Below are 14,601 nucleotides of genomic sequence, written 5' to 3'. Positions count from 1 at the left end.
GCTTCAAAATTCTTGGGCTCCTTGGTCCCAAATTACTTTTCCATGAACCATAGTTGACCCAGTTTCTGCCACTTCGGCTGTTTAAACAAACGCACATGGCAGGTGGCGTCCGATCAAAATAATTTTTATTCAAGGACACAATGCTCATCAATATGTGGAAGAAGTTGAGCAGATTTAGTTTCTTAATTAGGTTTAATTTTGTGGGTCTTTCTGGCTTTAAAGCTTCGCTGTAAGACACTGACGGTGTTGCTGTCAGCTGAAGTGGATGAAGTGAAACCTGAGCCTGGATGAAGCAGAAGTGACGGAGCAGCAGCCTGACCGCTGGACCTTGGGGTATTAACGTCATGTGATGTGTGAAATTCAGACAGGCCTCTTCTCCCCAGAGGGCAGAAGGGATCAGATCCCCAGACGATACTCATTAGTCTACATGCTCCTCACCTCCCTCGTCACATTTATCACAACGACACAGAAAACTTCCTTGCACAAGCATATTATATGCTCATTAATAACCTGGTACAACATTCATCTTGCGGAGAGGAAATTAATTCCCAAGCTGCTGTGCACTTGTTCATTTTAATGTCAATTGTCAAAAAGCTTTTTCTTTGTTTTGCTTAGCGGGGTTTGCAGTGTCCATTCAATCATAGTTAAAAAGCTAATGGGACAAATTTTATTTGGCATTATTACTCTGGGTTGTGACTGAAAGAATGTTTTGAAAGGCTAAAACTTCTTTCTTTTTTTTTTTGAGGCGTAACAAATATGACTTTTACTTTTAAAAAACAAACAAAAGGTTCTTTTTCAAATGTGAAAATTTAATCGGTGTATATAAAACATTGATTCTGAAATACCAGGATGCTTAAGAAAAAAAAAAAAATGAACGAAGCGATTAAGAGCTGGACATTTATTGAGCCCGACTGCATGTAATGAATAGATTCATCCTTTAGTCCCAAATTTGAATTTTTGCACAAAAATGTGTCCGATGTAGGCCGCTGTTAATCACCTCGCTGACAGGACTAACTGCTTTCATTTAACCTTGACTGAAGATCGTGAATTTTGAAGCGTTTAATTGGATACATCATTTAAACAGAATGAACAGAGCAAATTTTCACGTATTCAAAGGCCCAGATTGACAGACAGTGGCAGTAAGACCCACCACAATTAAAGCTGATCTGTATTCACTGGCCCTGTCACCCGTCGCCATTAGTGATGTGACTGTTTGATCATCTCTGCAGAGAAACTTTGCTGAACTTCACCTTGTTTTGAAAGGACTAGACAGAGAAAAGGAAAAAAAAGAGAGGTGAGATCAGGAGAGGATGTGGGTGGGGGGGGATCTGGAGGACGGAAAACCACACACACACTCACCAACACACTCCTCTGGGACCAAAGCTCCTCCTGGGTGCACCTCTGTTCCTGAAAATGGACATGACAGGACAAAAGAAAACAGGCAGAGTTTCGCGCCATTATGTTTATTATCTCCATCGGCGGCTTAATTGAAATGTTTCAAAATCAGAAAATGACAATCTTTTTTTTTCCGAACGTCGGAAGTAATGGCTTTGTCTCGACGCTCTCTCTGCAGACAATTGCCCCAGCGATGTGAAAAACTGTGTCGAGTGGCACACAGTGAAATGTGCAGCAGACACTTAATTGTTTCCCTGCCTTTGACTTTAGAGAGAACAAATTCAATCTGTGTGCCAGACATTTCCTCTGTGACTAACCAGCCAAAGCATGTTTGGTTAAGCAACCAAGCCCCAGGGTTAAATTACAGATTTTGCAATTACAGTTTTTTTTTTTTTTAATCCACAAAATACAATGTGTTATTTAAATGAACATAGCTTTGGGATGTTTCTGTTAACCAGATCCCATGTAGCACCTCTCAAAGCGGGATCCCTCAGGGTTGTTTCCAGAGCCCTGAGGAGCGGTACTGCAGAAAAGTAGATTAATTTCACTTTATTTGAACTCACGTTTTCATCAGAGGAGAGTAGTTTGTCTGTTTTTAGGTCATCTATGAGATGTCTGTATATCAGGGTAGTAGGCATGCTTTTTTTTCCAGATTTATTTCAAAATGTTTCACCAAAGAGGCAAAACAAAACATATTAACTAAACGTTGAATCTGCATAAAATCAGCTCAGATAGACTCCTTCATTTTATCCTCATGGGAAAAATCTTCAGAGAGATTTTCCAGCTGAAGACAAACACTGATGTTTTGCAGCTGGAGTTTATTCACACCGAGCAGAAGAAAGGCATGTTAAAGGAAATGCAGATTGGCGAGACCAAGTCAAATCCTCTCGACTGTTGTTCGCTCTGCCCCGCCACAACACGAACCATGTGTGCTGCTTTTAAGTGGTGAAAATAATCTTAAGATTACAGAGTGGTCTATGGTGCTAATTGTCTAAGAGCTGTTTTTGTTTTGCTCCCATTAATTCTCCCTTCAAGAGCTCGCCCAGAATGGGTTTTTTTTTTTGTTTGTTTTGTTTTGTTTTGTTTCTGGGTTTTTTTTTCCCCTCCTAAATTTGGTCAAACTGTTAGCTTTTGGAGATATTATCTGATGTCAGGCGTAATGAGGGAATCATCATCTGAACATGTGCGGTGAAACGGATCTCACACATGTTCTGCGGGACAGCTGTCGTAACAGATTTGAAATGTGAGGAATTTTAGATGAGAAGCACTCAGCGCTCGCTTGCTGATGTGCTCAGCGAAGGCAACTGTGTGAAACATCTCTGCAGCTTCTACGCACTCATAGAAAACAACCAAAGTGCATGGATAGTTGACTTTTATGGAGCTGTGCTTTCAATACTTAAATTTTGTGAGTTTAGGCTTAATCTACACTCAAAAAAAGCCTGTTGCATAAACCTAAAAGAATGCATCTTTCATACAGTTCTAATAACTTCCTTTAAAGTTAGGCTATGTTGTTGTTGTTTGATTCCACTTATTTACTGTTGTTCTCAGTTGGGTTGGTTGAGCTAAATTTAATTACCTGTTTGATAAATCCATGCATCTTTTGCTAGGTTCACAGAAGAAAGTGGTGGCGTCTGCGCCGCTCATCCACATGCAAACTGTGTTTGGTGAGAATACCTATAATTTTTACCAACTCTGTTATGAAAAGGCGTTTTTTTGGTTCATCTGAATGAATTTGGCAAATAAATATTGTGAGAAGTGATGATGTAGCTGCCTTCGTCACTTAAGATGCTCTAGAAACAACAGCGGTGTCCTGGTGCTCAATAATCCAGGTAGGAAAAAAATCTAACAAGGTTGAGTCAGGTCCTGTGGACGGATTCTTTTTAGTTAAAAATTTTTGTCTTTTATCTAAAAAACTTCTTCAGTCTGAGGAACAGTGTTGTTTTAAACAATTTTTTCTCCATGTTTGACTCTCTTTGTCTTGCCATTAAACTTTGATTGTGTTCTGACAAAGCTAAATACTGAAATAAAATGATAACCAATATCAAATAAAAGACCAAGCTGCAGTTTAAGAGGGCAAATTCTTACTGTGAATGTTCTTCCTTTGTATTCTGATGTGTCGCTAACGTTGATGTCATTTCCACCAAGTGGCACAGCGTGCACCTATCAGAGTAGTGTAGTCAAGACCCTCATCTTGTTTTAGTTAGATCTGTTTTATTTTAATTTTTTAAAGACTGATTAAATAAAGTACGTGTTCATACAGTGGCACCACCAAGGGGAACCAGAGGGGGGCAATAGCCCCCCCTATAAATCTGCTGGCCCCAAAAACTCCAGCAGTCCCCCTGACCCCCTCTTGTTCCAACACCCTGAATGTGGCAACATCTTAATAAAACTCCTGAAATCCAGTAAATCTGTTATGGGTTGTGGTTTTGGTGTGCCACCCCAAGACGACCAGTGGCCCCCATCTTGCCACCCTTTTTAAAAAGCGTTCTGGAGGCGCCCCAGTGTTCAAACAGCAAGAGTCGTTTTTGTTTTTTTCTTTAATCCATGTAGACTGAATTTAAACAAATCAGATTTTATTTATTAGTTTGACCAACTGCTTTCAAACTAATCTAACTCAGCTCACAAAGACTGAATTAAACCTTAAAGATTACACTGACCATGTCTTGCTAGATTAAGTTGCAACTTGGTCAGTTCATCGTGAAAGAAAACCATATAATCCTGTGGATTGTTTTTTTTTTATCTGCATTTTTATGTTTACAAGATATTTTTTGAGTGTTTACCAGAATCTATCTTGCATTGAGCCCTTTTTTAGCATCTTATTTGACAATTATAACAAAACATTGTTGCTTTCTTGCTTAAAATATATGTAAAATTTTACAAAATATCGCTGTTTTCATATTTCTGCGGGTCCACCTTATAACAAAGTTTAAGATGGGCATGTTTTAGACAGATTTATGTGTTTTCTGACAATACAGCCAAGTCAGTTATGATCTTATACACAGTTTTTTTTAATGTAGAAACCTTAAACTCAGCAGGTTACGATGAATGAGAGCAAGCTTTTACATAGATACTGTATGTATTAAGAAAAAGAGATTTGTGTTACTCTGTCGTCTTTTCAAATCAAGCACGTTTTTAGTTCAGAGCCAGACTGTTTCTCACCACACACTCAGTCAAACCTCACAAGTTTTGCTCCAACTTTTCTCGAAAAGTTCTGCGTCTATTGTTGCTTCCCCACCGGAACACACTCACTCACCTATAGAGGTGGTGGGGAAAAAAAACAACAAATAAACAGGAAGGAGGGTGGATGAGGTGGTCGAGTTGGGCGAAGGGGGGAGACGGGTGGGGGGGGTGCCAAAGCAAACCAACACCATCCATTTATTTACTTCCCGACACCCTCCGTCTGCTCTCCCTGCGATCCGACGGAGGCCGTCACTTGTGTGGAGTTAATGGTGATGCAGGGCACAGCGGCATGCATAGGTGCTTTCATGACTGATTGATATTGTTAGGTTTAAGGCTATAATATTAAACAAATGGTCCATTCTAAAGGGCCCACTGGGGACTTTGAAATTCCTTGCTGTGAGACAAAAAGCGGCTGCCGAAGCACCACTCAGGCAAAAAAAGTAAGTTTAAAAAAAAAAGAAAAAAGAAAAAACACTCTGCAGGAAAATAGAACAGCTATCTCAAAATGAACCTGTGTGATTGTCATTGTGAATAGACTCGTAGTGCCTTTTTGCCAGAACTTTACACTCTTTGCAGAATTACCAAGAAAAGAAAAGTACTTTTAAAGTAAACTCTTTCCTCAGCTTTTACATCCTTTTACTCTTTGTGAACATAAAAGGTCAGATGAAGTGACAGCGCACATAAACACTGGTAGATCTCACTTTATGTATAATGCGCTGCTGATTTGTTGTGACAGCGCCGCTGCAGCCGGGCCACTGAAAGTCATCTGCAGCTTCTGTGTCCATTTGCCCCCCAGGCCCCCGGCTTCATGACCTGCAGTGAATTCTCTTGCTGCCGCCTCTGAAGGAGAGAGTTAATGAAGTAAAAATTAATGAAGCACGTGAGCGCCACCATCTCGAGGCTGCTGCGAGCTCCTCCATGCCCCATTTATAATATATGATCTCAATAAAATCAATCCAATGTACCAGCAGCTCCTATGAACAGATTCACAGATTACAGCCCTGATCATAATCATCACCCCTCCCCGACCCCCCCAACGCCACAATAAACCAGCTTCCCCCCCAGTTCCTGAACTCATTGGTGCTGCTGGACTCCTTCAGAACCTTCTGCTCAGACGTCCTTTCTAACCCCAGAATAATTAGCTTCCTATCAGCGCCCAGTCTTTTTTCCCCTTCACATAATAAAGACTCTTGTTTTTTTGATTTTTTTGTGCTTTGAATCCTTTTATTGTGTTAAATTATATGATATATAATAGTTCAAGCTTTTTTTTTTCTTTTTTTTTTTCTTTTTCTCTTAAGCTCTGAAGACTTGTTGAAAGTTTGAAGCGAGACAAAGTGGAACGAGTTACCTGTATTCGAGCTCCCCCTTCAGGTGATGAGGAGAACTATTTAGCCTCTTTTACATGATGAAGAGCACCAGCAGCCTTACATGACAGTATATTCAAAAAAGATAATTTACTGGAAAAGTGCATTGATAATTCATATGCATTTTAGATACTTTTCAATGTTTTTTTTTTTACGGCTGTTGAGTGGACTTTGTCACCAACTCCTAAAAGAACAAATTGTGTGATTATTGTGCACATAATTGACTGATTGTTTGTAAAACTGCAGAAGCATCATGAAGATGAGTCCTTAAAGCCTATAGACCACTAAGGACTTATCATATGTTGTGTTTTTACTGTATTTCATATTTGACACAATAGGATTTTGCATAATTATTTTAAGCTTTAAACGCTTCGATCTCTTCCTGTTTTAAAGTTCGCAGCTGAAGACGTTTGGTTGCAGCAGCCACAAGTCATTTCACACCAATGATTAAAACTTTACCATTTTTAGAAAAAAAGAAAGAAAAAAAAAAAGCACGATTCTCCCGCTGGATGAGCAGCGGATGTTGTTTTAGATAATCCCACAGAGGCTATTGGACGTGTGCACGAGGAACTAAATTGCCAAGTTCAGCTGCCTGATGTGCCTACCCCTCCACCTCTGTGAACAATTCTGTATTTATAATGTCATCTTATCACGCTCCCCTTGAAGGCAGCAGCGAGTGCACTTATGCCTTCCTTTGTTAGGGTGAGTTGGCAATTTCCTGTGAGATGGAGCAACTGCAGGCAGCCCTTTTCTTTGATAATGTCCCTGACACCTGGACCAAACTGCTGTTTCCATCACTTTCCTGGCTGGAACAGGAGGAAAGGAACATGTCATAAGCCTCCTGCCACCCAGAGTCACTCACTATGCATTTAACAGCACTTTCCTCACTATACTTCACAGGATGTAGAGGTCAGAGCCAGAGGGAGGGAGGGAGGGGGGGGGGTAGAGACTTGTGTGGAAAGTCTTCTTGATGAGCTGCATCAAAAATAGAAACAGCCAGTGTGGCCACGCTTTTCTTCTAAATTCTTTTTTTCCCTTATTATATTATCAGAAACATTTATCCAAGCATCATCACGTACCGGAGCTAATAATGTAGTTTTATACAGTGTACTGTGTTGCACCATGTAAAGCTGGTTATTAAGCAGCAAGCCTGAAAGAGTGTTTATTACAGAGGCCTGACAGATTGATTCTAAATTATAATTAATCAGTTGATTTTGACCCACAGATTGTGATTGTGCCCCGTGAGTTTCATTTATTCAGCTTTTCTTCTGGCTCTGCTACAATCACCGTAGACCTGCAGGACTCTCAAGCAAATTAACAGTCTTCACGCTACCCTGCAGCCATAATGAAAATATCAGTCAATCAAAACCCATATTATGCTGTGAAATCCTACCACATATCTCCAGAGCTGCATACAAATAGACGGCTGTTTCCGAGTTATAGCTGGCAGTATATCAATGAAACAATGTTTAAAAGCCTCGCCGAGTCCCTCTGAAAAGCGAGGCTATGAGATTATCCACTGTGCTGTGTGCTGATGTGGAATAAAGCAGATTACTTGGATTTGTTTTGGAGGAGTCGGGGAGAGCCAGGCATCATTCTCGGAGGTGTGCCCCCCCCCCCATCTGCAACCTGTCTGCAGGTATGTTCATCTGCATGCTACTTCAGGGGCACTTCAACACCCCCAAGACCCTCCTCACAGGTACCCCGCAGCCCACCGCCGAGCGCTACTCATTTACTGCTACACTGGTTTTCATAATTAGCGCCGCAAGGCCTCATTAAATCTGCTCTAATGAATAAATATTGTATTTCATAGCCTGATTACCAGATCAGCTCAATGCTTGAGCGTTGTAAACAATTACTTCCCTAAATATTCATCACCCCAAAGTGGATGATCATTGATATTTAATACAGGACTAGTATTTTCAATTGCATCTTTATTAGACCAATAATAGTTTTTGAAATGCTCCTTTTGGAAAGAAAGGCGTAAGAAAAAAGAAGTATATGTTTTAATTTCAGCTTTATTTATACTTATGTTGGCAAAAACAGGATTGTATTACTATAATGTTGTTGGTTATTTATAACTGGACTCTAAACTTATAGGAAAAAAATTAAAATGACTGAATTTATAAAGTGGGAGAATTATTTTGAGCTGATAAGTGGGTCATTTTTACACATCGGTACTTTTTTTTTAGTCCGTTGCAAAAGTCTTTGTCAAGGACAGATTTAACTTTTTCCAAAATATATATTTCCAGTGAGCCACTTAATACTTATAATAATACTGCATAACAAAATGATATCAAAAATGTCTGGGGGAAATAGGAGGAAACATTTACCCTGCACCGAATATTCGTCAATGAGTATATTGAATTTCATTTTATGAAATGATCACATATTGATATTTTTAAAGTTACTTATAGACTCAGAGTGATGAAATGGGCTCTTAGGTTGCAGTAAAACAACGAGAATCAAATGAATTCATGCAAAAAAAACAAAAAAATAAATAAAACTACTAAAAAATAACAATGACCGAGATATGCAACATATATTGTATCTAAAAAAGACACAAAATGACCAAATTAAAACACAAAGATAGAGGCTGGGTAAATAAAATCAGACAAAAAACAACATAAAACAAAATGTATTTGTCCCTGAACAGGGAAATGTGCATTATTTTAGCCTCAAAGCAATAGATAACACAGTAATAAATAAAAATCTGTCAAACAGGATCCAAATTTTAAAAATACACTGTGCTAGAATTTCTAAAATCTGAGTACAAACTATCCAAAAAAAACTAAATAAGCATGAATAAACAAAATGCTGTTTCACATATTTAAGTTTCTTTAAATATACAAAAACAAAAATATACCACAAGCAGGCATTTTAATCAGTGATTTAGAAAATCTAAACAATTGTCAGTCTTTATAAAAGACTGACAATAATTATTGAACTGTTATTGAACTGTTCGTAATCAACAGAAGGACTTGAAACAAAAAGAGCTAAACATTAGACAACAAAACTAAAATAAATTCTGGACCCTAATAAATATATTTGTACAGATTTTTAGTGATTTTGGATTTGTTTACTGATCACAAAAGCAATGCATTCTGGGATCCCCAATAACTAAACAGTTTTATGGAAAAGTTGAGTATTTATCTTGAGGTTCAAAGCCTGAAAGTACTAAAGGTTGTGATCAGCCTGAAGGATCAGAGAATTCGTTCAGATTTTATAAAATGCAAAACAAAGAAAAGAGAAGAAAGTGTGCAGCCATCCCATCCTGTTTCCATTGTTCTGCATCACATATATCAGGAATCTTTAACTCACCTTCACTGTCTCTGTTTCTTCTCAGCAAACAAGATTTAAAAAAAAGATAATATTTGGGTTGCATCAATACGAACAGCAAACATCTATAAATTATAACAGGAAGTTCTGCCACGAGAGACCACAAGAAGCCATGATCTGTCTTCAGTAACTCTGGATTTTATGGTGTACAAAGAAAAACCTCATTGATCTTAACGATGGCGTAGGCTTGGTTCACCTGTATTATAGATATTTGTATTCATAAACTTTGTGTTTGTTATATTGACCCCCTGCAGGGGGAAATTCACACACCGCAGCAGCAACAAGATAACACAAACGAGAAGAAAGGAAAATTACATGAAATATAATAGCTGAGGCCGCCATCCCCTCTAGAAAATGGCATTTAGACTATTTGGTTTTCCACATATTGTCCGAACTCAAACCAGTTCCCTCGTATTTTTAGAGTTTCTGAACACCAAGACCTAAATAACGGAGAAACATGTCGCAGATTTAAAATGATCAGTTTGTAATTTTTGGTGCTGATGTTAAAGGGGGAAAAAAAGATAAATTCTTAAGATATTTTTTGTCTTTTATTGCACGAAACCTAAACCGTTTCCAGCCTCTCTGATGTGTGAATTATTGACTCAGGTTTAGACTTCAGAGTTAATGAGCATTCATGCAGTTTTCAACAATTTAATGAGCTGCATTCTAATTGAATAGTAATAACCTAGAAGTTTCTGAATGTAGCCTTCTGGTTTGAGCATTAAAACGGTGTGTGTGTGTGGACTGAAATGGACTCGTGTTGCACCTTTAATTCAGCTCGGTGCAGCCGCTGTAAATGGTGATTATCTGACCCACTCGAGCTTGTGCAGGCAGCTGACTGACAGCCTGAACCTCCTCGCCGTTTGTTAAGCTTTACTCTGAAGGAATGCAAACTTAACCATAAACACCGACACGCTTTCTTGGCATCGATGGAAACATACGTAACCCCCCCACCCCCCCCTCACATCTCCAGCTCCGGAGGAAGTGACGTTCCAGTCAAGAAAAAAAACACGACTCTGCAGTGATTAACGCTTTATTGATGAACACAAAGCAGATTTTCATTGTGTTTGCAGCCATTACAGTGAAGACTTAAAAAAAAAAAAAAAAAAACCCACAGGGACTGATTTCTAACCACAGGTCACACGAAGTGCATTTCAAAGGCGAACGGCTCAAAGGTTAATTTTATGTCGTTTTCTGGACCGGATCACAACCCCGAACAGGAAAAAAAAAAAAAAAAAAAGGCATCTATAACTCTACTTCAACCGTTCCTACTTAGCGATGTACAGCAGAAAATGAGCCAGAGAGACCGGAGCAGAGCGAGGACGTGCTTTTAACGGGGATCAAATGATTTACAGGTATGAGATTCCCATTAGAGTGTGCTAATTGTTTCCACACCATTAGCGACAGTTATCTAATGAAGGAGATTTAACCAGACGCTGTAGTTTATCACAGTTCCTCTCGGTCTGAGAGGAGGGAGAGGCAGTGGACCTCGGGCCGTGTCCCTTTTTCCACCCCCATATCCAGACCGAAAGCAGGAAGATCACTGGGTGGTTTTAAAGAACACAAGAAAAGCTTTTTTTTCCACCCTTTAAACACAGGTATAAACTTGTAAAAACACAAGCATTCGTTTAAAGCTGAAGGCACAGAAAGGAGGGTGATTATTATTATTATTATTATGGTTCTACGCAGGCAGATTAAAATCAATACATTTAAAACAATGTACAGCAGAAAGAAAACTCTTCTTAGCAAGAAAGATTCAGCTAGAAAATTTTATAAAATGAATGAAATATGTACATCTCAGGATGGAAATCGTCTCCGAGTTGAAATCGCAAAGCCTATCGCTGACAAATAATCACATTCTTAAAATCATTATGGAAACATTTTGAGTTTGAAGCTGGAGGAAAGCGGCTGAGCGCCTCCTCCAGTTGTCAGTCAGCGCTCAAAATAAAGCCCCGGACCGGAACAATAAGCTTTGTGCGTTACAACGCTTCGAACACGGAGAGAAACATTTCCACTGGCCAGGAGGAACGTCAGTCAGCTCGAAGATCCGCAGCGGCGTCTTCGTCACTCCTTGCTCTCTTTCTCCATTTCCTTTCTCAAGCTGCAGAAGAAAACAGCTGTGTTAACGGACCCGTAATGTCCCCGAAGAACCGGGGGAGCGGTTCGAATCTCCTCACCTTTTCAGGTAGGCGTGCACGTTATCATAGCCGTGGTACTTGGCCAGGTAGACCAGCACCCCCGTGGCGCAGCGGCCCTCCCGGGCTCGACAGAAGCTGCAGTTGCAGATCCCCCGGCACGGCGGGCACCACCACTCCTGCAGCGGGTAGGTTAGTTAGGATCCGTGCGTGCGGCGCAGATCACAATCCAAACGAGAAAGGTTTCAGGACGTACCGGGTTCAGCAGAGCGTCTCGGACTTCTTCTCCGTATCGGTTGCGGAGACACGGGCCGCAGAACTGCCCCCTCACCCCCATGCACTCCGGGTTACGACAGTTCGTTTTGGTGTCGATGGTCTTCTGTCTGCACTGGTGGCAAGTGGATCCCTGAAAACAGGAGTTAAAAAAAAAAAGCCACTTGGTCACTTTGACGCACCGACGGCGGCTGAGCTCAGCGGCGCGGCGAGCGCAGGACTCACGGTGGAGCTGTTGTAGACTTTCTCGCGCACGTTCTGGCAGATCTTCCGCAGCTCCCACTCTGCGATGTCCTCCACGGGTCGCACCACGTGAGGGATGGCCTTGCTGCCGGCGAAGCATTGACGGCGCGGCTGTGAGGAAATACCAACACGAGTCACGACACCGTAACGTTTGGACAGCAGAGACGTTCGCCGATGATCGGATCCAACTCACAGGTTCGTCGACCTCCTCGTAGTAGCGGCTCTTACGAACCAGGCTGAACTTGTCCTCGGGCTCGTCCTCGGGAGGCGGGCTGGGGGGTCCGTCCACCAGAGAACGAGACCGAGTGTGGGGCCGAGACGTCCGCTCTGGGTTTCTCCTAAGAGCTCTTGGTGTTCCCACGGACCGCCGAGGCGTCACTCTTGGCTGAAGGGGTGAATTATCAATATTTAGAGTACAAATCAGTACACTGTGCAGCAAATCTGACTGAACTGGATTCATAAATATATTGATGTTATTCTACCGTGGTCGAAGCAGACATTGCCGTCCGACTTCCTGGGAAGAACCCGGGCACTTTGTTCAGCTCTGCCATGAGCTTTGCAAGCTAAAAAACCAAAATAATAAAGCATGATTAACATGTGCCATGCACAAATCATAGTTTGAAGTAATCACTGTAAAACAAAAGGAAGAGACCGTACCATTTCTTTATTCTCTTTAATATTCAGAGCTCTCTTGCTCATAAAGTTCTCCTCCTCCTCTTCCTCCGAGTCCTGCACTTCGGGCTGAGGCAGCGGTTCGGACGCAGGCCTCTTCCTGCTTGTCGTCTTCGAGGGAAACGTCAAAGCAACTTTCAGGGCATTCGACCTGCGGCCACGTCTTGGAAGCTCAACGTTTACTTTCTGAAAGGTTAAAAAAAAAAAGTAAACAGTTAAAGGGGAAGGTGTAGGCCTTAATTTAGAGATGCAGAACCTCTTCGGTTACGTTTTTCTTACCATTGCTTCTATCTGAGTACTGATCTCGCTCTCCTCGGACCCGCTGCACGAGTCCTCCTCTGACGTAGCCTCGAACACCTTCGGCATCTCCGCCGTCCTCCTCCTCGTCTTTGTCAAGGCGCTCTTCTGAAACGGGCAACATGCGTCAGATGCAACAACCATTTAGGCGGGAGCGCGGCGGTGGTCGAACTCGGCATTTCACCATTACCGTATGAGCAAAGCCTCCGTCAGAGCCGAAGCTGTCACAGCTGTCATCAGAAGAGGAGGACGACGTCTCCATGGGAACCAGCGGGACGCTGCGGAAGCTCCTCAAACTCATCCTGGTGGATGGAGGCTGGGCTGCCACTTTCTGGATGGGACAAAACCAAGAGTTAGGGTAAGGTTTGTATTTGTTTTTCTGTGAAAATAGATCCTAAAACATATTTCACACACGAACAGTGCAAGACGGGCGAGCTTAACACTGATAAGACATTTATTAGTGCACTTCTTTTTTACGTTATCTTTTTAAAATTAGACATAAAACACATTACAGTGAGCCTTAACAAATCGAAATGCATGCAGTTGGAATGTTCAAATATAATGATATCAAAAGGCTTTAATACTAATGCTTTAAATATTTCTATTTACAAAATTAATATCTATAAAACCTCTTGAACTACTTGCTTTCTGTGTGTTATGCACAGATTAATAGTAATATAAGTAATTTCAGATACTACAGGACACACCCCTGAGCACAAAGATCAAACTAAATCTAATGTAAGAGTTAGTTTGTGCACCTTAAAAACAAGTTACCTTCTTATTATTCAGTGATCAGGAAATAAAAGAATGTGCACCATATTTTTTAGGCCTATTATCAAGATGTTGATGTTTGATCCCTGCTCAAAGAATCCAAAGTAATGACTCATCTGTGCTTGTGGCATGGAGTTTGAGGAGGACACAATAACACCGATGTCAACACATTATTGCTGTTTAAAAGTCAGGTGGGATTTTCTTACCTTGGAGCGGGTGATAGGCATTTTTCCAACAACACCAGTGCAGCACAGAGACACAGGGACACAGAGACACACCGTGCAGCAGCTCTGCAGCGAACAAAGCAGGACCTGCAGCCACAAGCCGCCAGATTCCGTTCGTTTCGCGCGCCACGCGAAGGTCCTGGCAGCCGCGTAATAAAACTCTGAAAGTTTATCCACGCGCGGGATTTTTCAGGCAAAATAACACGGGGTCAGAATTGAAGTGAACCCTGAAGTTAATCACGTGCTGTTGCTACGAATTTATTTGAACTTAAACACGCTTTGGTTCGGAAAGTTTGTTATGTACCTTCCACGCACTGCGCTGTGGCGCGAACATTTCATTGGTCCATTTGCATACAACGCGGGGAAAAAGTTGACGCCTTTCCAACTCCAGCAGATTTCACAAGACTAAAGATAGACCCTTGTAAAATACAGACTATATTAAACCTTTTGATAGATATCTGTGAATAATTTACATTTATTGTGGGCTACATTTTGTAAAAATAATAATAATGGAGGATAATTTACAATAGGGTGATGAAACAGGAAGATGTGATTTGTTTTTTTTTTTCCTTTGTGAAACTGGTTAAAATGGAATAACATACATTAATACAAAGAGATGAGGGGAAATGAGACAGAACTTGGATGGTATTTTCTCTGTAAGCTGCAGGCAGAGAACATTATTTGAAGCATGTACACACAGAACGAAAG

General features: G+C 41.0%; 1 protein-coding gene across 2 annotated transcripts; it reads right to left on the bottom strand.

Moving 5' to 3' along the window:
* Nucleotides 1-10,295: 10,295 nt before the first annotated feature.
* cdca7a (cell division cycle associated 7a) lies at nucleotides 10,296-14,491 on the bottom strand. 2 transcript variants are annotated; one of them, XM_017422643.3, is made up of 10 exons: nucleotides 13,876-14,491; nucleotides 13,089-13,229; nucleotides 12,881-13,006; nucleotides 12,587-12,787; nucleotides 12,412-12,492; nucleotides 12,123-12,314; nucleotides 11,912-12,040; nucleotides 11,670-11,819; nucleotides 11,456-11,592; nucleotides 10,296-11,379 (listed from the first exon to the last, which is right to left on the bottom strand). In XM_017422643.3, exons 1-10 carry the CDS (start codon nucleotides 13,894-13,896, stop codon nucleotides 11,343-11,345), a joined length of 1,215 nt encoding a protein of 404 aa, XP_017278132.1. In that variant the 5' UTR covers nucleotides 13,897-14,491; the 3' UTR covers nucleotides 10,296-11,342. The 2 variants fall into 2 exon arrangements, with proteins under 2 accessions (XP_017278132.1, XP_017278133.1); XM_017422644.3 differs by having other exon boundaries at nucleotides 12,881-13,003.
* Nucleotides 14,492-14,601: the final 110 nt, after the last annotated feature.

Source organism: Kryptolebias marmoratus, linkage group LG6 (genome assembly GCF_001649575.2).
Source record: "Kryptolebias marmoratus isolate JLee-2015 linkage group LG6, ASM164957v2, whole genome shotgun sequence".
Taxonomy (NCBI): domain Eukaryota; kingdom Metazoa; phylum Chordata; class Actinopteri; order Cyprinodontiformes; family Rivulidae; genus Kryptolebias; species Kryptolebias marmoratus.
The sequence above is the reverse complement of the archived record's forward strand: the minus strand, read 5'-3'. Positions and strand labels throughout refer to the sequence as shown.